Source organism: Labrus mixtus, chromosome 3 (genome assembly GCF_963584025.1).
Source record: "Labrus mixtus chromosome 3, fLabMix1.1, whole genome shotgun sequence".
Taxonomy (NCBI): Eukaryota; Metazoa; Chordata; class Actinopteri; order Labriformes; family Labridae; genus Labrus; species Labrus mixtus.
This window is the reverse complement of record NC_083614.1, coordinates 10,347,625-10,373,779: the sequence shown is the minus strand read 5'-3', so window position 1 is coordinate 10,373,779 and position 26,155 is coordinate 10,347,625. Positions and strand designations below refer to the sequence as shown.

At 41.0% G+C, this 26,155-nt stretch overlaps 1 protein-coding gene across 1 annotated transcript in view; it reads left to right on the top strand.

Annotated features, from left to right (window-relative positions):
• Positions 1 to 26,155, top strand: part of LOC132958345 (inactive N-acetylated-alpha-linked acidic dipeptidase-like protein 2) — a 479,226-nt gene that overhangs the window by 270,443 nt on the left and 182,628 nt on the right. The window contains exons 9-10 of the mRNA XM_061031099.1: positions 9,470 to 9,613; positions 25,986 to 26,078. Of these exons, the coding sequence (XP_060887082.1) occupies positions 9,470 to 9,613; positions 25,986 to 26,078 (237 nt within the window). The remainder of the gene's footprint in view (positions 1 to 9,469; positions 9,614 to 25,985; positions 26,079 to 26,155) is intronic.

Genomic DNA, 26,155 nt, shown 5'->3' with positions numbered 1-26,155 from the left:
TAAAGATTATGCTCAGTTTTAAGCGCGGTTGTTGTACCTGCAGCTTCTCACTGCTGCTCTTCTGCTGTTTGTATGTTGCAGGGGTGAGCTGACACACGCACACACACACACGCACACACCAACGCCAGCCATAACGCACACCTGTTTACTTTTTGCGCAACAGAACACAGTCCATGATCGGTATGGGGCGAGTCTTCACCTAGTCTGCATGTATCAACAATCAGCACCTTAATGATTAACGTTATTGCCCAGCGGCAACCTCTGGCCTGTGCAAAATCCTGCCTCTGGTCGAGTGTCTGCTTGAGGCTGGCTCCAGCAACACCAGAAGTCACAAACACATGACAGGCAAAAAAGCTGTTTTTACAGCATAAATTAACATGTTTAAAACCTGGTACAAAAACAATTGGTGTGATTAGTGATTGTCTTCACTGGCACACACTGTACAAGGGTGAATTTTATTTTAATCTGCATCGTTAGGTTACATTTTATCCATTGTTAGGCGCATAGCTGACAAGATTGAGAGGTGGGCGCGATGTAACGGTTTGTCAAGAGGTTTGAAACCCACCTCAGCTCCAGCTCTCATCCTGTCATTAGGTTGTCTGAAAGTTAGTGTGAGACAGGATTTGCAGCATGGCGGCTACTGCCGATGAGCCTCTGGAGCCCCCTACAGGAACAGATGGCTGACATCACTCAGGCTTAATCCATCAATAGTGTCAGCCATCAAGAGTCAGCCGCGCTGGTATTTTAATTTTATTTTAAGAAGTAGGCTTCATAAAATCATTCAAATAGCAATCCTGATTTGTGTAAGTGTAACAGATTATTACTCCTAAAATGGCATTTCATTTGTTGAAGAGAGCTAACGACTTGTTCAGGACTTGAAATTCAAAGTTAAGGACTTCTGACTCTACTTGAGACTTGCTTGTCATTTCTTGGGACTTGAGACCAAAGACTAAGAGATCAAAGCCTTGAGACTTTATTTTGACTCACAAAACAATGACTTTGTGCCACCTCTGTATATAACACAAAGAAAGCTGAAAAGTGGCTTTTACATGACCAAGAAAAAGTGAATGTTTGGGCCATTACAGAGATTCTGTCTGGTTGCTTTTTACATTAGAAATGTCCTTAAAAGGAATTCACGTGTTATGCCTCTGATGGTGGAACAACCAGTCAGAAACAATAGCATCTAGATTCCCTTTCAAGCCAGCACTGACATAATGAAGAACCTGCCGTATGTGACTGGATTAAGAAAAAGACCTTCAACAGCATTTTACACTTACAAGTCAAAGCTGCCAAAGGCAAAGCAGGAAAGCAAGAAATTACAACAGACGAGGAGGAACAAAAAAATATGAATAATTCTGTCCGAATCAATAAGCCTGATTTAATTCTCGCATTGTGAGAAAATGAATCTCTTCCTCTCTCTCTCTTCTTATAATCTGCCTCTCTCCTTCTTCTACATCCCTGTCTGCTGGTGTTAGCTTAGCAAAATGTCTAATAGTGAGATGTCATATTCACAGGGATGAGAAGGAAGGACCCTCCTGCATAGCTTATTAGCTGAAACGCATTCCTCTCCCCTCGCTTTGATCACGGTGGGAGACCATGTAAAGCTTCCTGCCATCTCATTTGTTCCATGTCTTCCATTTTCTATCATCTGCCTTCGTAGTTATTCTCTCTCATTCATTCAAAAAAATTAAGCATGCGCACAATTATACTGACACAAGACTGGCCTGAGTGAGCCAAGTCTTGGGGCTACATGTTGTGTACTGTGACAGTCTGACATGGGGAAATATGTTTTGTTACGCTTTTATTTTATGTATGTTTAGGTCTACAGGCTTGTTTTTATGAGTGGCATGGCTGTAGTGTAGGCACTGTGGGTGGGTGGTCTGTTTGTCTGCCGGTCAGTTTGGCGCTGGAGTGTGGAATTACAGTGAGTTATATTTGACTATGTTTTTTAGACTGAGAGAAATGTGCATATTAAAGAGATAGTCTTAGTTAGACTTACTTTAAAAAAGCACTATTTAGATAGAGCAGGTTAACAGCTCTGTGAGAGAAAGTTAAAAAAAAAAAAAGCATGTAAGGTTGAGGTACATGTGAAACTACATTACCATCTCAGGGGACTTGTGCTGTCTCACCTTGCAGAAAGCTCTGGAGGAAACCTCTCTGTCACTGTAGTTTATTTCTTAAAACAGATATCAAATGTGGCACACTCTCTGACTCACTCAGATCTTTGAGAGCTGTGTCATGGTTCAACTTTGATTTTTTTTTAAATAGATTATGCTCCTGAACAATGACTTGGAATACAAAATACAATTTTGACAATACTGACACAAAAATCAGCACGCAATAGATATGTCCAAGGTTTTTTCAACATACTTGCATTGTACCTTTTTGATCAATAATTCAGCTTTTTTTTTAGCAATCAACATGAATAACAATCAACACCATTCATAATTTGACGTGTGAAACTAAATATGCAGTTCCTCCACTAACTGAGACATAGTCATGCACGAGTAGGTGGACTACAACAGCAATGGCGGACTCCCATGTTTTGTTTGTAAATATGCCAACTGGCCTGACTCTCAGCCGACACAACCTCATTGTCCTTCCACACAACAACTGTGCGTTAGTTGGAACACCTCACTGCTCTGTAGTAGGAAGAGTATGTGTGCATATGTGTGTTGTTTTATTACAAAGTCACACCATCAACTACTGGTCTTGCATGTATACTACAGCGGATGGTTTTTGCAGATCCATGTGCATGGCCGTTGTTGTCAAATCGGGGTCTTCCGAATACTAAACTTTATTGAAAATATTTCCATTTTCAGTGGATGACAAACGGGACCAATTTTCCTGTTGATTAAATCAAAGTTTAAATTCAGAGTAGTCGACTAATCTACAGTTAAGAAAACACTCATAACTCATAACCCACAGAAAACAGTGCTATTAAACAATGTCAGACTGGTTTCTTGAGTGTGGCGTTAGCAGCTGTTTAGCATTGGTACGGCCTTGGATTCTCTTTGCAGGTTGATGTTTGCTTGCCCAATGTTACCTGTGACGAACTATGTCCGTCTTTTTTCCATTACCTAGATCAAAATAATGTGATTCCATCCACTCTCTGTGATGGTTTACATCTGGGTTGTAGAGCTTCATGACAAGTTCAAACTGACCCAATACGAGCTGTTGTGAATAGGCCGACCTGAATTTTCCCAGACAGAAATAATTCCAGACAAAGAGGTGACCCGATGCCTCTTCAAGATGAATGGGGACATTGTTAAGGTGCCTGGGCTTAAAAAAGTGTATTGAAAAAAAAAAAATGTTAACATTTTGCTCCCTTTTATCTGACTTTTAAAGAACATAAAAACTTAAAATTACCATAAATTCCAAACAATGCCCATCAATGACATTTCATTATTGAACAGCACTATTATTATTTCTATCTATTTAGCAATTTAGACCGTTTCAAATGCCAACGTTTTCATGGTCATTTAAGATAGCAATTCAAGTTAGACTGAATTAATATATTTATACAACACAGAAACACACCCTAAAGAATACACATACAGGTCAGCTATGGGGAATTTTCAACATAATTACATTGTACTTTACTGATCGATAATTCAGCCTTCTTTAGTGATCAACATGAAAAACATTTATCACTGTTTATAATATAGTCCTGTAAACTGGAAATACTTTGTTCTTATTGAAAACTGAGACATTTCACACATGTGCATTACGTTTCCAGACAACAGCCATGTACAAGTGAGTGGACTACAACAGCAATGGCGGACTCCCTGCAAGTTTAAAACATGAAAATTGTAAAGGTTTTTTACATTCTTATATCCGACTTTTAAAGAACATTTAAATTTACAATTTACTATTAAGTTTAAACTGTTCCAATCAAGAAGCTGCCGTAATATCCCAAAACTTTGAAACGGGGTTAAGGTACGGAGTATTAAGCGATGGATATAGATCTTCCTTTTTTTAAATGGGTTTTTAAGAATGGTAAAAAAAACTTGAATTATGGCAGCCTTACACTTAAGGGAAATATATTAGAGAAACTATCCTCCTCCTTTATGAGTGTACTTTTATTAAAAACAAAAATGTTACAACTTTTGTCAGAGCTTCAAGGCCAGAATCTTAGATTGCCCTTAAAAATGTTGATTTAGAAACTGAGGTTACAACAAAACATGTAGAGGAGACCATTTTTACACTTTCTCTCCATATTAGACAGTAATTACAAAGGACAGATGAAGGTTGAAGCATATCTTCAAGCATACATCTCCATGTTGTAACACATGATAAACAGATATCAGTGAAGAAACCAAGACGTTTCTCTGCGCATCTCAATTTCCTTCCTGACATTTTTCATCATTCAAATCCTGCCCTCGATATCATGAAGTGAGCAGCGGTCTTTTCCTTTTTGTTGAATATGTCAAGATGTCAGAGGCCTTTACTGGTTGATACACAAAACACACAAAAGGAAACCCTGGCTGCACTGATCCAGTCCGTCAGTCCGGATATCAGTTGATATCAGTGTCCAGTACTGGATAGGCTGTAAAGATGAAGTTCAATACTTCTGAGATTTCAACAAGACGCCCTTCAAAGGTGTTCCATTGCTTCACTGGATTGGTCGGCATTATGACTATTATGAACCGTGGAGTCTTGTTGTGTTTTAAACACAATACGGCTATGTGGAGAAACCAGAGACATTTCACACCTCGTCTTTATCAAAGTCAATCTTTTGAGACTTAAAACATTTATAGACTCATAACAACCTTCTCTCTTTTCAAAACCTAAATGATGAAATTCTTTAAAGTCATCTAGAACAGATTAGTTGTATTCACAAATACGCTTCTTTTTTTTTTCTTAAATTCATCTTTGATCTGATGTACAATTTAGGGACGGATTGAAGATACTTCTTCAGTGCTCAAGTTCATAGCCAGTGCATGGATGTAAAATATTCTTCCTTACAATAGTATCTTAAGTCCCACCTCCAACAAACCTGCAGCTATCTGTCCATTAAGGTAATCTCATTTTCCCACGGTGGCCATGTTGCTGTGATGTTAAGCACCTGAGGCGGGCTCCAAAATCTCAGGAAACCCCATTAACAGCCATTTTAGGGGCGCCTGTGGCCTGGTGGTTGGTTTACGCGCCCCATGTGGTGAGCCTGTGGGCCTCGAAGCAGGTGACCCTTGTTCAAATCAGACCTGAGGCTCTTTCCCGCATGTCATTCCCCACTTGCTCTCTCACACCAATTTCTGACTCTACCCACTGTCCTGTATCTCTGATAAAGGGATAAAAAGCCCCAAAATGAACCTTTAAAAAAAAAAACACCTATTTTTAAAATACAATTTCTTATCAATAGCTCAGTTCGTTATTGGAGTAATAGTTATTAACTGCATAATAAGTAGGCATGGCTGAGTTGACTGACACGTGAACATGTTGTAGGCTCTTTGCCACGAGGCTTAAGGTCTGCCTTACCTCCACCTGTTTGCCTGTTTTTTTTTGATTGAACAAAAGTAAGTTTGAGACAGCATTTCCAATCTGGCGACTGCCATCGTTAGGCTTCAAAAAAACCTCTTCAGAAACATATGGGCAATGTCACTGAGACTGTGCTGCAGAAGTTTCAGAAGCTTGCTCAGTTTCCACCATTCAAGATGAAGTAATAGTGTTGATATCAGGAAGAGTTTTACATAAAGAAGAGCAAGCTCAGTTTCCTTACACCACTCTTGATAATCACTTCAAGCTGTAATTACATGTAAGATGCCTGTCAAGACAGGATTTATGTGGAGTGGGAGAAGATGAGGGTGAAAAACAAAAGTCTGACATCAAAGAAAATGGTTCTCAAGCATCTTTTAATGAAGGGTTTGGAAAAAAGTCTGGAGTGTGTGGTAATGAAGGGCTCTGGATCTTAATGTTGAGAGCTACCATGAACTAAAAAGTTTGTATTTCTGTCCCCGCAAGGCTGTGTAAAAATGAGGAGTACATTAATACTCATGAGCCAGACCAAACACCCCAAGTATGTTGAACCAAAACCATTCTTATCTGATCATCACTTTAAAACACTTTATACAGTAAGTCTGTTTGTCGTTAACTTACAAGTGCCACGTGTTAGGGTCTAAGCTTGTCCTGACCTGTCTTTTACTACACATAGTATGTTTTTTGATGATATGGCCTAGTATTGAAGTACTCAAAATCCGTTTAAGTCTCAAGTTCGGTCTTGAGACCACTTTTTTAAAGTTTTGGTCTCGTCTCGGAATCAAGAGCATTTTTATTCGGTCTTGTCTCAGCCTCAGACTGGAGGGACTCTGGATTTTAAATCAAGATCGGTCAAGACCATCACTGACAGGCTGTTTTTACACGTCATTACTGTGATAAGAAGGAAAACACCTCTTTCTTAAAGAACAAATAACTTCTATTCATTTGTAGTTTGATTTTTATTCCCCGTTTACGGTCGCTACCTTCCCAGTGTTACAGTCTAAGTGAGTGACACGCCCCCTGCACACAAGATGATGATTTTCATTGATATTTATGGTTTTGGTCTTGGCTTTGACTTGGTCTCGACCCCTAAATGTCTGTCTTGTCTCGGGGGATTTTACATGATTAAATTAAAGGTAAAACAAAAGCTCTTTGTGGTATCAGTAATTTGTTGTAAGTAACACTCTTAGCAACCAGTAAAAATGATGAAAATCTTCAAGAACGGAAAAAATGACTTTGCTTGACCCTCTTTCCTCGCAGTCGCACTGCCCTGACACTATGTATCTTTCTTTGCTCTTTCTCCCACCCTTTCTCTTGTCCTCCTGTTGACCTTTTTCTTGCCCTAGCTTTGCATCTTTCTTCCACTCCTGCCTTTTCATGTCTTGTCATCTCTTTTGCCTGTCCTTCCCCTCCGCTCGTTTTCTCTTAACCTATTCCTCTCTTGTCACTTCATCTGCTCTTCACTTCTCGACTTATTCCCTCTCCTCTCCTTTCACTTTTCATGTTTTTCTCTGAATCTGTCCAGCAGTCTCCTGCTTTCCATTTCCCTATTTATCTTTTGCCTCATTTCCCCTCTTAAATTTTCTCCCTCCACCCTCCACCCTTACCCTCCAGCTCTCAGTCCTGTCTCCCCTGTTGTTCATGGATTATTAATCATCTCGTGGAGCTGGAATGCCTCTGTGACACTCTCTAGACCCACCAGAGAAAGCTATTGACTACACATTTGGTTCAAAGTAAGCACAAGGGATTTTTTTCAAGGGTTGCTGAGCTTGTCCTCACAGCTAAGGTTAGAATAACGATTATTCACAAAGTTGAAAAAAGTGTGAAACAAGTAGAGAAGAAACAATATGCTTGAGTTAATGAGGTATACAAGATGCAAATGGCAAAGATATTACAGGCAAAGCATGCATACCTTTGTAATGAGTTGTGACTTTGTTGTTTAACATAAACAGAATGTAATAAGATGCCGAATCAAATACAAAATACTCCTCCACACTTATCAAACCATCCACACCCTCACCCTTCACCACCTCTCCAACCTCCTCCACCCACACACTACATCCTGAAACCTCCGGTCCTCGGACACTGACCCGCTGTCCATGCCACACATTAGACTCCGCACCTATGGAGACAAGGGCCTTTAGTGTCACAGCCCCCAACCCTCTGGAACACCCTCCCCCTCAGACATCTGCAATGCCCCATCTCGTTCTCATTCAAAAAAACATCCACAGCATACCAAATCCCTTAACTCTGCCTCTCCGTTGGTCTCCCATCCTTTTGCTACCTGTCCCCGTTTTGTTTTTGTTTGATTCTTTATCTGGTCCCTCTACCGTGTCAAGCGTCTATGGGTCCCTTAAAAGGCGATATATAAATTCAATCTATCATTACTTTTAATATCTCTCAAAGGGTAAAACAATTTGATTTCCAAGTAATCAATTTCTTATTCCTTAATTCCAGTATTTGAATTCTTTAAAAGGTTTCCTGAGACATTGATGGAAGTAGTCTCGTGAAGTAGGATACTATGTTGTTAAGGGCCGAGGCAGCTCTGCACCCCTTTGAATCATGCACTGTCACAACCATCAGCTTACAAAAACATTCAAACTTAAGTTTACCCCTTATGGGTTATTGGATATGATGTATTACATCCAATATGTGTGATAGCATGAGGGGATTGGGAGGGAACTTCAACGAAAGTTTCTTCCTGTCAGGGGTCTCCAACAGGTCTCCAAAAAGTTCCCCCCTCCCCTCCTAGCTTATCATCTTCATGTGGACACAACAGCTCAGTCAGCATGAGAGCTCAGTAGTAGTAGTACGACTTTTGTCCATGTTCAAATGCAAAACAAGAGCAAACTGCACTGAGCAGAATCAGACGTTGAGGCGGAGCAGATAGCTGCCGCAAATTATGCTCAATTCTTGGCGCTATCACCCGCCGCAATCCATTCGTGAATCAGTCCCTAAGTATTACAAATCCTGAACATTAAAGGTTCTTAAAAAATATGAATATGCACAGCAAAAAGTATGATGTCAAGAAGGTATGATGTCAACATAAAAAATGACTTCTCTCAGCACCCTCATCTATGACTGACTTCAAGCGAGCCTGGCCAGCACTATTCTCAAGTTGCAACAGCTACAGGTGTTCATGACGAACAGTTATTTCAATGTCAGTAAAATGTATTTTCAACATCAAGGTGCACTAAAAGTTCAAGCAACTAAAAAAATAATTTAAAAAAATCAGTGGCTACAAAACTCACACAAGTGTCCTGAAGTCTGAGCTGACGCCATAAAATAACCCAAGTTCCAAATGTAGTTCTCCAAAAGAAACCTAGAGTGAGTTTACCATCAAGTTGGCCGTGCCTTGCTCATGGGCACCTCGGCAGTGCTCAGGAAGTGAACTGGCACCTCTCCAGCTATTAGACCAATTTCCAGACTTGGTCCTCAACGGGACTTGAACCGGTCGATCAGATATTGGCCGGATGTAAAGTAACACAGAGGGATTAAGTAAAGACGTCTCACTTTGAGAGGTTTGTTTGTCCAATTTCAGGTCACTGTTTTCATGTTTCTTTGTTTTTTTTGTGTGCTGAACAGACTTTTATGAGCCAGCACAGACAGCAAGCATCTGATTCCCAAGTCAGTCTGAAAACCTGGACGTAACCTCTCATTATTCTCACATTGATGTTATGAGTTAACAGGGGATACAACTAATGAGGCTTTAAATCACCCATCAGTTCCATTTACAGAGCAAGCCAAGAAATGTGGGCCGTTTTCAGGTTTAGTTTTCCTTCTCTTTATCTTTGCTTTGCTTTGAGCTCGATGTAAAATGTCGCTAAAACAAGAGTGACCCAAAACATCCTGTGGAATTCATTATATTACCGTGGCCATGGCATCAGAACAGTTTCTGTAACATTTCTACATCCCTGATCTTCTTCTTTGTCTGACTGTTCTTGTTTCACTCTGATTTCCACTGATTCATTTTCCAATCTGCATTTCTCCCTAGCTGACGTGTCAAGAGAGGCTGGAGGAAGACTGACATCTCTTTTGGTTCAGCCCATATCTGCCTTCCTGGCAAAGACGTTACTGTCATCTCCTTCCACAGGACAGGGTGACTCCTGTGTGCCTCTGGCCATGCCTCCCAACACAGGTAAATTCAAATCATGTAGTGATCATGTTGCTGATTTTGTGGCTTATTTTGAGTCGCTTCAGTCAGATGGATGGGGCCCTCAAACACTTCTGGATTTCTTGGTTACACAAGGCGGGGACCGATTATGAATCATGTCCAGGCTGCGTACCGTGGCATGTGCTCGTACATGAGCAACCTGCCATGCCAAAGCACACGTTGAAGTGTACCGGGCTGTACAGTACGGATTGCTTACACTAGTCAAACAAACTGGACTTTGGGGGGGGGGGTCAGACAAAAGGCTACAGTTATTGTAATCCTCAAAAATATCAATCAGTGCAACACACAGTAGCACCCGGTGCAATAGTTAAGATAAGATCCTGTCCAATCCGGTCGGCTTGTCCAGAGATTTGAATTATTAATGAAGTTATGCACCTTATGTACCCACCTTGCACGTAAATGTACACAGCGTCCCTCTTAATTTGGTAAGGTAGTGATCATTTCTGTTTCTTTAGAAAGTCTGGCCCGGACACCTACATTGGTATTTTTTCACATTCATTTCATTTTAATTCCCCTTAATGATATATTTTTTAACTGAACTACTTGTTTTATTTATTTTTACAATAATGGCTAAAATGAAATAAAAAGTTATTTATATCAAATTTGTTTTTCCCTCTACATTAATTTAGTTTTGGAAACAAACAACTTTAATCAGCTCACCCACGCACAGACCCAAACACCAGGAGTGTGCCTTGCGTTTTGAAAAGTTCCCCCTCGATATTCCATTATTTGTAGGAGTTGAGCACAGCATCAGCAGCAAGCAGCTGCAGTAATAATAATAATTAACATTATTAAAACGAAGCCATGGGGCGCTGGTGAGGCAGTGGTTGGTGCGCACGCCCCATGTGTGAAGGCTGTGGTCCTCCAGGCGGGCGGCCCAGGTTCGAATCTGACCAGTGGCGTCTTTCCTGCATGTCGTCCCCCACTCTCTCTCTCCCTGATTTCTGACTTTTAGCAACTGTCCTGTCTCTACAATAGAGGCACAAAACGTCCAAAAATGTTACTTAATAAAAAAAAAATGAAGCCATGAGAAGCTACAGTTTTGAGGAGCAAGGCACCTCAACTTTAGCGACCTCCCTCAGTTGAGGGATTTACAAAAGGGATGTACGGACAGTAGACCTTCTCTCTCTCTCTCTCTCTCTCTCTCTCTCTCTCTCTCTGTCTCTCTCCCTCTCTCTCTCTGTCTCTCTGTCTCTCTCTCTCTCTCTCTCTCTCTCTCTCTCTCTCTCTCTCTCTCTCTGAGGTTGATGTGATTTCTCTCTTGTTTATTTTTTTTTTGTTTTATGTTCCACGGAGCCACAGAGGGATCAGGTACTCTCTTGCGCACTCTCTCACTCTGTTGTGGGCACGGCAATTATATTTTTAAAAATATATAAAAACAGGTCAGAAATGTGAGGGAAACACTGAGTTTGTTGTATAAGTGCTGTTCCGTTTGCATTGGAAAGAGCTATAGTTCAGGTCATTGATTCCTCTGCTTAGAATATCCCCAGGATGCACCCCTGTGGATTTCATCAAGGGAAATCCACCAGGGAGGATATAAGCATAGATTTCTGTTAGTATTAAGCTTAACACATCAGGGTCCCTCAGGTAGAGCTGGGCATAGTCTCATAGTCGTAGAAACAGTCTGGTATTGCTTTCATACGCACTGAAAACTCCTGAACCTGAAATGTCCTGAATTTTTCTGGCTGAGCTGCTTGTCTGAATGCAAACAGGCACATTCTTAACCCTTTTCCCAGACTTTTTCCTGACATCCAACCAGTATTTCCCCCCTCCCCCACCCCTCCCTTGACTGACAGGGTCATGCTGTGGGGGAAAATTGTTAACAAGCATCTCAGGAAAATTACATTTTACTACTACTATTACTTTTTAGAATTATCCGCAGTGCGTGTTTGTAAAGGGCTTGAACCTTACTTTGTCTGCTGCCACCAAAGTCTTAACAGAAGTAAAAGAGTGATTGTATTTGTTTCATGATGTTGAGTTTATTCTAAGGGGAAAAACAAATTCTATTAAACAAGTGTTCAGAGAGATAAGAGTGGTGATTATATTATCATCTGTCCTACAGATGTCCTGCTGCATCCAATTACAAGCTTAGCAGGGAACCCTCACAATCAGATGGAGTGCAGTGTCAGGGCGTGTTGCTGTTATGTGTATTAAGATGCCTCTCTTATCTTTGACTAGGATTACAAATGAAGCGATGGGACGATTAAAGAAATGTCTGAAAAAATTGAAAATGAAGAAAAATAACTTTTTGGTAATCGAACAGAGTCATTGTTCAGGTCAAAATGCAGACGATTCTCTTTAATTGTATTTTATGTGAATATTTGTTGCTGTTTCAGTTCTTTTCGGGCTTTTCTTATGAAACATTAAAAACAGAAATCATGCAATCATTAGATAGATTAATCAGTATTGAAATCATTCATTATCGGCAGGCCTAAATTAGACCTACAATTCATTTAGCAGAGGATTTTTCCAAATTAACGAACATCAGAGAGTAAGTACAACACAAGCAAGGATCTAGAGGAGGAAACAACGTCAGTATGTCAGCTTTCAGACTGATCAGACACACAAGTGCTGACAGGAAGTGACCAGAGGCAGATCACTACTTTTAAGTAATGAAAGGTATTGTATTGTAATCAACAACAGCTGTTCTTGAGAGCTCAAATCTGCATCAAAGCCATCCTAAATAGTGTCATCATCAATATCATTGAGTTCGTAGGTGTTCATAAAACTGGATCTGAGCTGTGTCTTTAGTTTATTGGTGCAAAGAGACTCTTCAGATGGAATGGAGTTTGGTAGTTCATTTCACCACTGGGGGGCGACAGAGGAGAAGAGTTTAGGTCAGGGGTTTCCCAACCTTGATGTCCCGACCCCACTTGGGGACCCTTCAAATGGGGTCACCTGAAATGTGTATTTATTGTTCAATAAAAAGTTTATTGTATATTAAAATGTAGTGGACACAGTCTACTGGGGGCCATAGCAAAAGACAAAACAAGAAACTTACAGAGTGTTTGCCTGTTTGTCATCCATTGTGCAGAAATGTCATCCCAGTCTTTCTCCCTCTGTCCCCAATAATATCCACGAAAAACCCTAAATGTGGTCTAAAATGAAGGTTTACTTGCAACACAGAAGAAAAAACGATTACATGATTTAAAACAAGCTAATTTGAGTAAAAAGCTATGTGTGTTTTGGATATCTGGGGTCGTCAGAGTTTTGTGAAGTCGAAGTGTGGTCAGAGCCAAAAAAGGTTGGGAACCACTGGTCTAGCTTGAGACTTGGGGCCTTGTTGTGAAGGTTTGATCAGATGACTTTCATTGGCAGAGCGTAGAAGCGCAGTAGATCGAACAAGTGGAACAAATGCTGATGTAACATTTATTAGATGATGAGTTTTATTGATCCATTCATTGATGTGTTTTTAAAGCATTGTACATTGTTAATGATATGTTGGTATTACATAATTGATATTAAGGTGAGAGCTGTGGAGACTCAAGAAGTCCAGAAGCTGACAAAACACACAAATGAATTCCACAAAGAAAGTTTGAAGAGTGGGTTTCTGGTTTCACTGCGTCAGTGCTGTTCTTGTTCAACTCTGCTCCATCTGAAAGCATCACCCTCACTACCGCCTACCTCTGCTAGCATATCAGTCCCAATCTATGATGACTAATTCAGTTCACAACCCGAAGTCTCCAGAAAATATGTCTTGGTTGAGTCACAGATGTGACCCGACCACCTCAACTCCACTGTGGTTCCAATATCACCGGAAATGTTTCTGAAACTGCAGTTTTCATGAAAATTCACTTTTCTGTTTTTCTTCTCCATAACTCTATAACTGACCATTCATCCAGAAACATCAAATGATTGTTTTGATAGTTTTGCAGTGTGTTCAAACTATTATTTGCAATGAAGTCGTTCTTCCCACATTACTGAATATTTTTACCCAGACATTTTCATTTAAGGTCCAATCTGTAAGATATCTACTGAATTAAATGAAAACGTGACCTTACTATATCATCAGACATTAAGGAAACATGCTATGTTGAAGTGCTGGCTTCTCTGACAACAATGCAGCAGCCAGTATGTCCTCCTTCTAAGTTTAGATTCTGGTCCTGAATGCTCTGGATTTGTTTGGACCAGAGAATGTAGGCGGTTTTAAGACAGCCCCATACTGCCATTTTGGACGCTCCTCAGTTTGCCAGGCAAACAGCAAACCAACAGGTGCTGCAGCTATGAAAGTGGGCAAGCAAACTGGTTCAGATAAAAAGCCTCTGCATGTTTCTAATAAGCTCCACGAGCAGAAACATGCTCAAACTAAGATTAATACTTGCGATGCTTTCGAAAAATGGAGAGAGGTTAGAACGCAGAAAGGTTTACAGAGCGATGAACAGCTGGCTCAATACTGAAGCTTCAGTGTCCGGGACATGGCAAACTGCATGCACATCGACTCGAGGGAGGAGGGTGCGGGGGTAGACAGCTCTCTCGATTGTTTTTCATTTGGACTGCTGTACCCATTTTAAACACTAGATGTCAGAGTTGCATATAAGAAATACAAGCTGTCATGACAACCTCTGTAATGTTACCGAACTTAGCATCCACTTTTCCGTCTGAAAAAAGCTGAAAAGTGATCCATTTTGATTTGAATGGTTTTTAGACTCAAAAAAGATAATTGCTGGTATTACTGTCACTAAATCTGTTGCCGTCCGTCATTTCGGTCTCTGACCTGGCTCTTTGCATTGTGGGGAACAGTGCACGAGGGAAACTGATCTGATGCATACTCTAGATCTTTCCTGAATCACTACGACATCCGGGTATTTTTGGCATACTGCTGATCTCACTTTTGACTGCATACTGCATACCGCATACTTCATACTGTGCTAAGAAGGAGAAGGAGACCATGAGACAAAGCTACAGGTGGGTTAGTTTTTTGTAGAAAAAGGCATCCACAACCTACTATATGCACTTCATTTTCCCTTCATCGGGAAGTCATAATGGCATTTTTAGACAAAAAAAAAATGCAAAACCTTTGAGCAGGAGAAAAACTGAAGAAAACAAAAGCACTATTCAGACAGGTGGCTGACACACTCCTCTCATATGTCCAGCATACTATGACACATAATATTGAATAAAATCACAGCCAGAATGGGATGCAGCCATATTGAAGTGCTCATCATTGCAAGTTATGTGTGATCTATGGGGTCAGTGGTTCCCTTGAAGAGCGAGAGAGGGGTAAAGATAGACACTACTGATTTACTCTTTGGCTTTTATGTGATACCTTTTTAGGTCTATATTAAATATGTGACATCACCAAACCTATAAAAGATTTGCGTTTAAGTGCCTGTCTTGATTTAGGTATATCAGAGAAAGCTTCGTGTCGAACTCTGGGCAGGCCTTTGCAGAAAAACTCTGACTTCTGTGTGACTGGGTCAGAGCTTAAACACAAAAGGCCAAAGCCAGCAATTTGAGGCCCTCTCATGGCTTTAATCGTCTGCTTTACTGTTTCCTCTGCTTCTTCCACACTGATGAGGATTTTACCTCTATTGGTGGCTTTATGGTTGTACTGGCGTTTTTTTTTTTTTAAAGACTATTTTGTGTAGCAGTGGGCAATTCAATAAACTTCATTCTAACAAACCGTCTTTCAGTATCACTCAGTTCCCATTAGCAAATATGGACTTCCTTTTGCCATAATGTTTCTTGTTTGACCCTGATCATCCTGTAACCATCACTGAGTGTCTAACCATTATGATTGCGGTTTGTTGTTGAATTACCTTTTTTTCCTCAAACAGTTTTGTACTATTACCACCAGACCTTAACCATTTGGGATTTGAAAAGAAGTGTTGCTTACAGGGATAGTCCAGCTTTTAACAATCAGTCAAATAAGGTAATTACACTGGAAGGGATGTTAGATCAGGTAACACGTCTATGTGCTGTCTTGTTGGAGTTACAATCAACATATTTTACTTTTATTTCGTGGACTTTTTGTAATTTGTTTTAGTCACACTAATATTGTAGCTGACACCCTTACCAATGCCTCTTCTGTGTTCTTATGCTGCTTGCGAGGCTTTTCCGCATTTCCAGAGAAAAGTTAAACCCCTCAGCGACTCCAATCCAATGTGTTTGGCATTGAGTGTCAAAAGCCCATGTCGAGGCCATATCTCTTGAGCCTAAGTGCTAATGACACAGAAAACAAGAGGTATAAAGTTGAAGAGGCATGCAGAGATAACATTTGTTCACAATTTTATGGGCACTTGTACCTACAGGCTGGTCAGTGACTCATGTAGACTCACGTCATTATTTCAAGGATCTCCTACCACAGTACAATCTGGATAAAAGCTTTAAAACATCAGAATCAAGGCCATGCTAGGCCTTGATTTTTTTGCCTCTGTTTTTCTATCACTGATCTGGCTGCTTTTTGTTTAATTTGCAGACCCTTTAATTTACCCAGCCTGACCTGTTGTGTGGGCAGCTGGTGAGCTTCTTTCATGGGTGATACCCACTGCTAGTGATGGGGGGGATGAAGCCTTATAAAGCTCTGGGGCTTTCCTTCTATCAGGGCCTGAAAAAGATACAAACTTTGAAGCTTCAAACTCAGCAAACAAAATGACATTTGGTGAAATTAAAACGTATAACAGCCCCCTTAATGGCGGTTGGAGGCACCATGATACCACTGACATTAATAGTTTTAGTTTTATAATTAATAAATAAAAGCCTAAGGCTGGCTTCACACAACACGATTATCAAATCTTAACCGATTTTAAAAACATGGGAGACCACAGACATAAGAACAGTTTTAACCAATGTTTAACATTATAGTACTTCGAACACACACACTAGCCGATTAGACCTCGAGACCACATACCTGCCCTTTGTAGTGACGATTTCACAGTGGCGATTCCATGGACACGAGATCTCAGAAACACAAGTAAAGGACGTTTCTTCAGAAGAAAAATGTCAACAACGTCTGCATGAGTCATTAGAAAGGCGCTCATGTTGTTGCCATAATTGTATGAGCCTACAGGTTTGTTTAAGACACATTTATTAAGTTAGCTGCTACTTCTTAATCCCAACTGGTATCCAACCTAGACTGTTAGTCTTTGTGGATTAAGCCTGAGTCCCGTCACCCAGCTGTTCCTGTAGGGGGCTCCGGAGGCTCATCGGCAGCAGCCGCCATGCTGGAAATGCTGTCTCAGCCTAACTTTCAGACAACCTAACGCCAGGCTGAGAGCTGGAGCTGAGGCAGTTTTAAGCCTCCTGATAAACCGCTACACAGTGGGACGCACGAATGTATCAGAAAATGAAAGTCATTTTAACATTAGGAATACAGTATCGGTACTGGTCACATATTATGCAAAATACACTTTACCATGTTTTTTCAGCACTAATATGTGTCTAAAAACGAGATAAAAGTCCATCCTCCGTCTTTTGCCTGCTCCGCTTTTCAAAAAATGTGTTCTCAAGCAGGCGGTTTGAAATGTTTTTCTTTATGACATCACAAAGGGCAGTAGCCCCTCCCCCAGGTGGGTGACACTCCCACAGCTACGTGTTTGTTCTGCCCTCTGAGTCTGCCTTCTCACCGTTAAAAACAGGGCATGGTGCAAGAAAGCCCAAGCCACATCCTCTTCTAGAGAGGGGCGTGGTCAGACACAGCTCATTTACATTTAAAGCTACAGACACAGAAACGCCTGTTCTGAGCAGGACTGAATGTTTTTTAAGGTTGAGAGAATTAAGATTGTTTCACAGGTCAGTGTGTCTGATTCTGAACACATGTGTTGTCTTTGAAGGGACACATATGACAAACTTGACAATACATTTGGAAGACTCTCTTTTTTTATTGAGAAATAGTTACTAAATCTAGCTGCTTTTTTGAATGCCCGTTGTGTGTCCATATGCAACATGAGAGGCTTTTTCCACTTCTTCTCTGAGATAGAGCAACTTCCATTAAATGTGTTTGGCGCTGAGCTTCAAGAGTCCATATACCGGGACCAAATGTTTTGACCCTAAATGCACATAATGAAAAAAAAACAAGAGTTATAAAGGCAGCTAAAGAGGCATGCAGAGATAACATTCAGTCTTTGCATTATGGATAGTTGTACCTGTAGCCCTGCAGGCTGGTCAGTGACTCATGCAGAATATTGCTCTCACTCCATCACTCCTGGATCTCTCTGCACAGAACATTGTGAAAAAAGTACCCCCCAAAAAATTACAATTCATAGGAGTTTATATATAGACTTGCTCCCTCACCCTTCTTTTATTACATTCTCTTTTTTTATTGTGGATGCATGTCATCCCTGCTCTTGTTATTCTCTGCTGTTTAATTACTGGAACTATTTTTATTGCTGTACCATTTTGATTGCCTTGTAATTTGACTTGCTGCTTGCCTGCGCCTCGTGGTCAGGTCATCATAAATGAGATGCAGTTGTTAATTAACCTACAGTGAATGAGGTTAGAGGAGAGATGCTCTAACTGTAGGAGATCTTCCTTCACACAAAACGAGAACGAACACATTGATGGAGGGATTAAGACACTTTCTTATGATTGGGGCTTTCAGCAATCCTCCTTGAAGGAAAATAAGGACACTTCATTTTTAGGCAAATTAGAGCAGGACATTAAGGACCTTAAGAGTAAAAATAACACGTGTGAAAAAAATAACACTTTGTAAAAACACAGCAACAAAAGAGGACAGGAATAAGTACGTGCAGCAAAGTCCTTAAAGTCCTCCAATTTGATTCAATTTCGATTCTTGGAGTCACGATTCAATTCAGAATCTATTTTGGATTCAAAACGACTCATAATTAAAATTCTATTTTTGATTTAGTACATTCTTCAGGATCTCCCCCAGTCATCCGTGAGACTGGCTGAATTTCTTGATGCTCCATTTGGCATTCTACTGAGTCAAAAGCTAGCCTTAGCACTTAGCAAGGAGTGACTGATTAGCCCAAAAAAAATGATTTTTGGAAGTTATAAAACTATTTAAAATTTCAGAAGATAAGAATCTTGATTTTTACATAAATCGGTTTTTTCCCTCCTCTATAAGCCATACAGATAGTGACATAATAAGAGGACAGCAGGGTTTTTTTTTTGTCCTAGTAAAGGAGGATTCTTGTAATTCTGTGTTAATCTTAACCCAAGTAGCAATTCATTTCACTGAACAATTTCATATAAAATTTAATAGAAAATAGATCACTAGTTTTTTTCTTAGCAACTCTACAGTCTAAACTACTACAGTTGTGTCATTGGTCAAGAGGCGGTGGCCTTTGGGCTGAATGAATTGAGCTCAAATGATTAGGAAATCTAGGGGGCATGCCATGACACCTGTCTATTGTTTAATCTATGGAGTGGAATGGATGATGATGCTGCTCGTCACCTTTAAGGCCACCCATAACCTCGCTCCTCTGTACCTCTCTGAACTCCTGCACAGGTGCTGCAGTGCTTAGGTTGAAAAATATATTGTTATTTTTTTTTCTAGTCACTATTAGGTTTGGTTGCAGCGCTGGGTTCCACCAAGTTCAAGAGATTTTGTTGTAAGTTATATGAAGAATTATTCATAATAACAATAATAAATACATTTATTTAAAGCAGAGATAAAAACAACAAGTAACATTAGCATTAACAAAACTAGTGTACAGTATAAAATCTTTGAGAAGAGGATTCATGAGACAGGATGGATAATGGTCAGACAGAAAATGGCATATTATGTTTGGAGATCAGATTCAAAAATGGAGAGAGAATCGATATTACGGATGTCTGGTGGGAGGGAGTTACAGAGTTGGGGGGGGTGTGCGGCTGAAGGCTCTGGACCCCATGGTGGACAGGCGGGCGGGTGGTGCAGTGAGTTGAAAGGAAGGAAGAAGACCTGAGAGTGCGGGTCGGTGTGTTGATGTGCAGGAGCGATGTGATTAATGAAAGGGGGTTCTGGAGATGATGCAAGCGGCAGAGTTCTGGACCAGTTGAAGAGAGTGGATGGACTCGAGAGGGAGACCAGTCTCTATTGTTACGAACAGCTGTGTCTTTCTTGCCATCATATGGATGTGCATAGTCAGTATATGTGTATAAGAGAGAGTTGAGATTAATATGGTATTACAGGGTAATTCCTGCTTTCCAGAGCGTAAATCCTCTCATATCTCAGCATCATTACCGCAGGCCTCCACCACACTGCCACCCTCTGATCCATCATTCTCTCAACCCGACTCTTCTCTCATTCACTTCAGCCTCCTCTTGCTCATCCCCCTTTTTTTTTTTTTTTATAGAGGGGGCATGCAAGGTAGTCATCATTTCTTGCCAGCATGTTTCCCCATTGTGCATGCGTACGCTCTGTCCATTTCCATTTATCCGCCAATAAATCCAAGCAGCTGCTGGTCACTGACTGGAACAGTGGTTTCTGCTGTTTCCCATGTTGCACAGATAACAGTCACACACACACACACACACGGCCGTCACTGTCACGCACCCGTGCTTCCTGTGTCAGTCACACTGGCAATCAATAACGCACCCCCCAAAAATCAGTGGCCGAAGACATGAGTACAATTGATCCTTAAGTGCAGGGAGGATAGACTGTGCAGGTGTGTTCATCTCTTGCCCTATTGTTTCAAACTGTGAGCTCTTAGTACCTGGCTTTTCAGTTCTAGTTGAGAAGATTTCAATTGTATTTGATTTTAAGGTTTTTAGTTGCCTTTAGTGATGTTTTTTTGCGACTTTAATGTGTGTACAATCGTATGAAAGTGGACTCTGTCTGTCAGTAGATACCTTTCATCTGTCACAGGATCTGGATTGTCAGTCAGAAGCCATTCCAGCTCTGGCAGAGGTACTGTTTGCTTTTGATCTGCACATTTTGAGTGTGTGTGTGCCCAATCGTGTTTATCCCCCATTCTCTGAAGACAGGCATCTGTGTAGCCCCAGCTTAATTTACACCACAAGGCTCTGCAAGGTAGGCTCCTTTTTGAAGTGTTTCCATTGCATCAAATGCGTGCAAAAGAGGGAGAGAATGGGCTCGAGAAAGGGAGAGAGACAAAGGGAAGTTAAAGAGGGAGCGAGCGAGAGAGTTGTAATCTGTCTCCATCGATTGGCTGCACCTCTGACCACTCTTGGGATCCTGCTATCATTTGTTTCCATCTGTCTGCCTCCTTTCATTTCGTTTCTCTCTTTGTAATACCTTCTCTGCTTATTTTTTCTCCCTTAATCCGCATTCAATTAAGTCTGGCTGTATTGGCTGGCCATTGGTTAATTGCTCAGGGGCCCTCCATGGAAATCTTCAGACCTAAACGATCCTGCAATACCCTGGACACTATGTGTGTCTGAATGTGTTCAGATCTGTGCACCTATATCATCATTTTCTTTACCTTGAATGTATTTAATTTATAGTCCAGTTATGGTCTTGTATGAAGACAAATGTTTAAAGTCTTCTTGCTGTGCAACACAGCACATTACCAATAGCTCCTACATACTTTATTTACTCTATTTTACCTCTGTAAATGTCTCTCTGAGTCATGACTGTCGACAATGAGTGAGAAACACAAGTCCCGCTAGCAGTGTCGTTGTCAGAGCCGTGTTTACATCACGTTGGCATGGACAGGACGGCTGGCTCCTCGACTTGCGTTTGAAAGCTGTTTAAGTCGAGGACTAGAGAAAGGAACAATAACATACTCACCGTTAATTTGAATGCCACAAATTGATCACAGTCATCATGTATGTCAATTTACATGCATGTGAAGCTACAAGCTAACTAAAGTGTGCTAACATTAGCCCACTAACACAGCAATGCAGGCCACAGGCAATTGCTGCTCAAGCCAAGGAAAAATTTATCCACCGCTTGCTCTTAAATGCAGGGTTGGTAATTTTCAAAAACTAGCATGATTTTGAAAGTCGAATTCCCTCAGTGCTCCATGGTCTACACTACACCCCCCCCCCCCCCCCCCCCCCCCCCCCCTCTGTGCTCCCTCAAAAGCCACGCCCCTCATTTACATGAAGGAGTACACTTTGTTAGTGCACGCAAGGGGTAGAGAGCGAGCAGGGAGATAGGGAGTCGTCATTGGTTCATCAGATTGGTACCTCATGGCAGACATTGGTCAAAGTTTTTACAGGCTTACAACTGCTACAGATGATATATTTTCTCCTTTCCTTTTTAAGAGAACATGAGTTATTCATTTCTGTTAGGAAATGAAAGACAATTTCAACCAAAATCTTTCAATCAAAATGACCAACCCTGCCTTTAACTCTTCTGTGCGAACTCAAGTAGAGGGGGGTTGGAGGTGTGCCGCTGGAGGAGAGCAAAGGTGTGGCCAAACAGCAGTTTGTTTTGGTTTCATGCTGGCGCTCAAGGGCGACATCTACTGGATCAATAAGTCCCACATTCTTCCTTTAACATGAATATTATTTCCAGAATGCTCATATTGTAGCGGTGCCAAATACCATTCCATAACAACTGGATCTGTTCTCATCCCTTTTCATACCATCAAAAAGTATTACCCTTTTGTTGTTTTTTTTAGGTATTTGTTCGCCATTTTTTAGATCTTCTGGGCACCATTAGCATCTGCATGAGATGCAATTTTGGCCGTTTAAGTCGTCTTTAAGTCCAAAGTCACTCTTGACAATAATAGATTTCTACACTATATTGATTTAGTTTCACTTGATTGGTGCAACACTAAATATTTCATCTTATCCATAATCATAGAGGGGGGGAAGGGACTCTACGATGAGGAGGGGCAAAGGTCAAAGCTTCACCAACCCTTCTGTGTCTCTCCCTCTGACTCATCTCACTCTCTGACACAAACCAACACAAATCCTTTTTATACCAATCGCTCTACTCTGGGAAAAATGAAAGCTGAAGAATGAAACTTCAGTGAGTCAGCTGTGCCTAAATTCCTTCTTTGTCTTGTTTCTCATTTCATTTTTCCAACACATGCAATTCTTTCTTTCTGTCTCTCTCGGTCCCCCACTCAGAGCAAATGCCAAAAGTGTAACAAATTTCCGTAGCAATTACATTGCAAGGCCGCAGAGGCAGAGGCGAGCGAAGCAGAACAACTTGAAATGGCTTTATAGAAAGGACTCCCAGGCCCTTTAATTACGCCATTATTGATCATTCACTTACTGCCTTTTCTTCTCAACTCTGCATTTAATACCCTGCAGAGAACAGGGCAGGAACATTTCAGAATATAGGCACTATGGTTTATATATATATATATATATATATATATAAATATAGATATGCTCTTTCATTATGTGCCACTTATGGTTTAAATGTGTGGAGCCTGGGTGATTCATTTGGCTTGCTTTATTGCAAGATGTGATTTAATTATGTGTGACTACATGCAGTGTTTCATATTGTCTGATGCCCTCATCACTGTCGATGAGCCACACAGTGCAGATAAGTAATGCTTCAAATGTAGAAATATTTAATGGCTGCTACAATCACAAGTTCACAGCAATGCATGAAGACAAATTACAAATGTTATAATAGTTTGATCTTTTTTAATATCCTCGGGAGTTGTGTCATTTGGAACATGAAATTAATTTATCTTCATCTCTAAGATAAGAGGGTATCTTTCTGCATTCAAGTTTATAAGGACCAACTGGAGATTGTAGATGTCTTCCAAAGAAACTCCACAAGCGATAATATGTAAACTAGAGCTTAGATGTTAGATGTGTTTTAGTGCTTGTCAAACTGTTTTGGGTTTTCAGCCTGATATTCAAAAGCTAGTTTTCTAACGGAGCACCGTTAGCCAAGTTGTTAGTGCAAGCCTCCCATGTACAGAGGCTATAGTCCTGGAGAGAGGACGGCCCTGGTTCGAATCCAAACTGTGGCTCCTTTCCTGCATGTCATTCTCCACTCTCTCTCTCCCGGGTTTCTGACTCTATCCACTGTCCTATCTCTAAATAAAGGCATAAGGTCTGATGCAGAGCTGGATAGTCACTGAAGCTTCCTTGTCTGCAAAATGTCAACCTGCATGCTCATCAACTCTAGTGAAGAGGAGGCGGGGGGAAACAGCTCTCTCCAATGTTTTGAATTTTATTTGCAGTACCAATTTTAAACACTAGGTGTCAGAGTTACATATTGCTCCTTTAAGTATTTATTTTTGTTTGTTAAAGGAGAGGACCTGTTTCCTAAGAGCCGGTCTATTTAACCAGCCTGCTGCTTACAGGGAATATAAATTCACTCAGAAGGGAAATTGCTTAACCCTCGTATTATCTTTGGGGTCAATTTGGCTCTTAAATAAACGATTGACATTGTTTTTTTTTGGTTCATATTTAATGACTTGTCCTACAACTGGGTGAACTTAAAATGAACATGATGATATTTTTTCAATGTCCTGTACACATGTGGTACACATCGTGTTCTTTGGCATCAATTTGACCCCAGGCTGTGTTAGCTGTTTAAACTCATGTGAGGATAAAGCCATGATGGTTCCATGACAATTCCCTGTAATGATATGTTGAAGTCAGCTGCTTTGTAGCATTTCTGCCTAGCTGTTTTTATCTGAAGAGCATCAGGTAGAAAACGGCTTGATCTCTCGGGAAATACTTACGAAGGTGAAATTGAAATATCTTCTTTCACATTTCATTTAGAGGGTGAAAATCAGACACGTACCATAGTCCCTTTGAATATTTTCATAAGTTATACAAACCTAACGCAGTCACCCCTTACCTGTAGCTGCATCCCTATCTGTAAACCCATTCATCATGAAGGAGAATTACTCTGTGACAAATCTCTCGCTGCCCTCCGTGCGTACGTCTGCAGATTGAATACACAAACGGGGCCACATGTTCCATCCCTGCTCTTTAGCCAAAGTCATTTATGCCAATGTCAAAAGTGATAAATGGGTTATGTGGCGCCTGTGAGAGAAAGCAGTGAATTTTTATAATGTATTAAAAAGGTGGCGAGAGGGCGATGAGACAGGCAGGCAGGCAGGCAGGCAGGCAGGCGGGCGGGCAGGGAGGGAGGGACGGAGGACAGGAGAGCGAGACTGGGAAAGTGGGCTGTCATGCTGTAGTGCTGTGCTGTAGGCAGGGGACCTCTAGTCACACACAGTTTGAGCTGCTGCTTCACATCTTTACTGGCGACTCAGCTGCATTTCCCTCAGATATCCGGCCATCGTCCTCCCCAGAGCTCAAAGCCGTCCAGCAAGGCAGCGGAGCAGGCAGACGCAATATCGAGTGACTGCCCCGTCAAGTACATTGTACGGCAGTGTACAGTATGAGGGTGTCTGTGTTTGAGCAGGGACTTGTTTTTCCATCACTGGGCCTCATTCCCAAACCATTCTTAAGAAGAGATTTGCACATTTGAGTGCCGATATGTATATATAGAGCAATATTATATGTTACTGTGTAATTTAGCACTCTTTTAAATCAACAATAAAAGCCTACCTAAAGACATGGATATTTGATGATGATAGATGATAGGCAATGCGGTGACTGCAAGCTGCCAAAATGACCTTTGTTTACATTTGAGGGGCGGCTGTGGCTCAGTGGTGGAGTCTGTTGTCTCTTATCCGGAAGGTTGGGGGTTCGATCCCCAGCTCTTGCAGCCACGTCTGATGTGTCCTTAACCCCGAGTTGCTCCCGCTGCCTCATCAGTGGTGTGTGAATGGAATTAGTCACATCTGATGGTTACTTGACATAGCAACGTCTATCATCAGTGTGTGAATGTGGAGGTGTGACCTGCGGTGTAAAAGAGCTTTGAGTAGTCAGAAGACTACAAAAGGGCTATGCAAGCTCAAGTCCATTTGGCATTTACATTTTCCACAGCAAAGATTTTCAATGAGTGATCCATTGACTGTAAAAATAAGACAGGATTATTATTTATTTGAAGAAAAAAAAACTTGACTTACACTTGTGCAGGCCAAGATCAGCAAAGAGCCAAGAAGCAGCTTTTAGTCCACAGGGGTTGCTAAAACATCCACACAAACCAAAAGTTTCTCACAGGAGCTTCAAACTACCTGGTGATCTGCTCGTGTCGGATTAAATTTTCACCCGTCACATTTGAAAAGTCATTTCATAATGCATGCAATCAAACTGTGAATGGAAAATTGTCTACCAGCGATCTCACCTTGATTTCTATTTGATTTTCTCAGAGTTGGTGTTCATACAGATGTAGCACATTTGACAGAGACTGTGAGGCCATGCTGTTTCCAATTTACCCTCTATCTCTGGGCCCTCACTAACAAAATAAGGATTCAATTTCCTCCTTTTTCATCACACTAGGGACACATTTAGATTCAGTATCACTCAGCGACTCGCGTAACGGCTTCAAATTGGCCAGGGTTTGTCGTAATGACGACCAAGTTTTGCAAGAAGATTTCGCAATGTTCTTTCGCTATCCTCCACCTTAAAGTTCATCTTCTCTTCTTCCTAGACCGAAAGAAGATTACCTTGACTGTTGGGAACCAGCTGTCCTACAAGAAAATCTACAATGTCGTGGGATACCTGAAAGGAAGGAGGAACCCAGGTTTGTAAACTGTTCTGAGGTTCGGCTTTGAAGCAACACCTCATCTTAGACAAACAAAGCCTCCAGGTGAAGCTTAA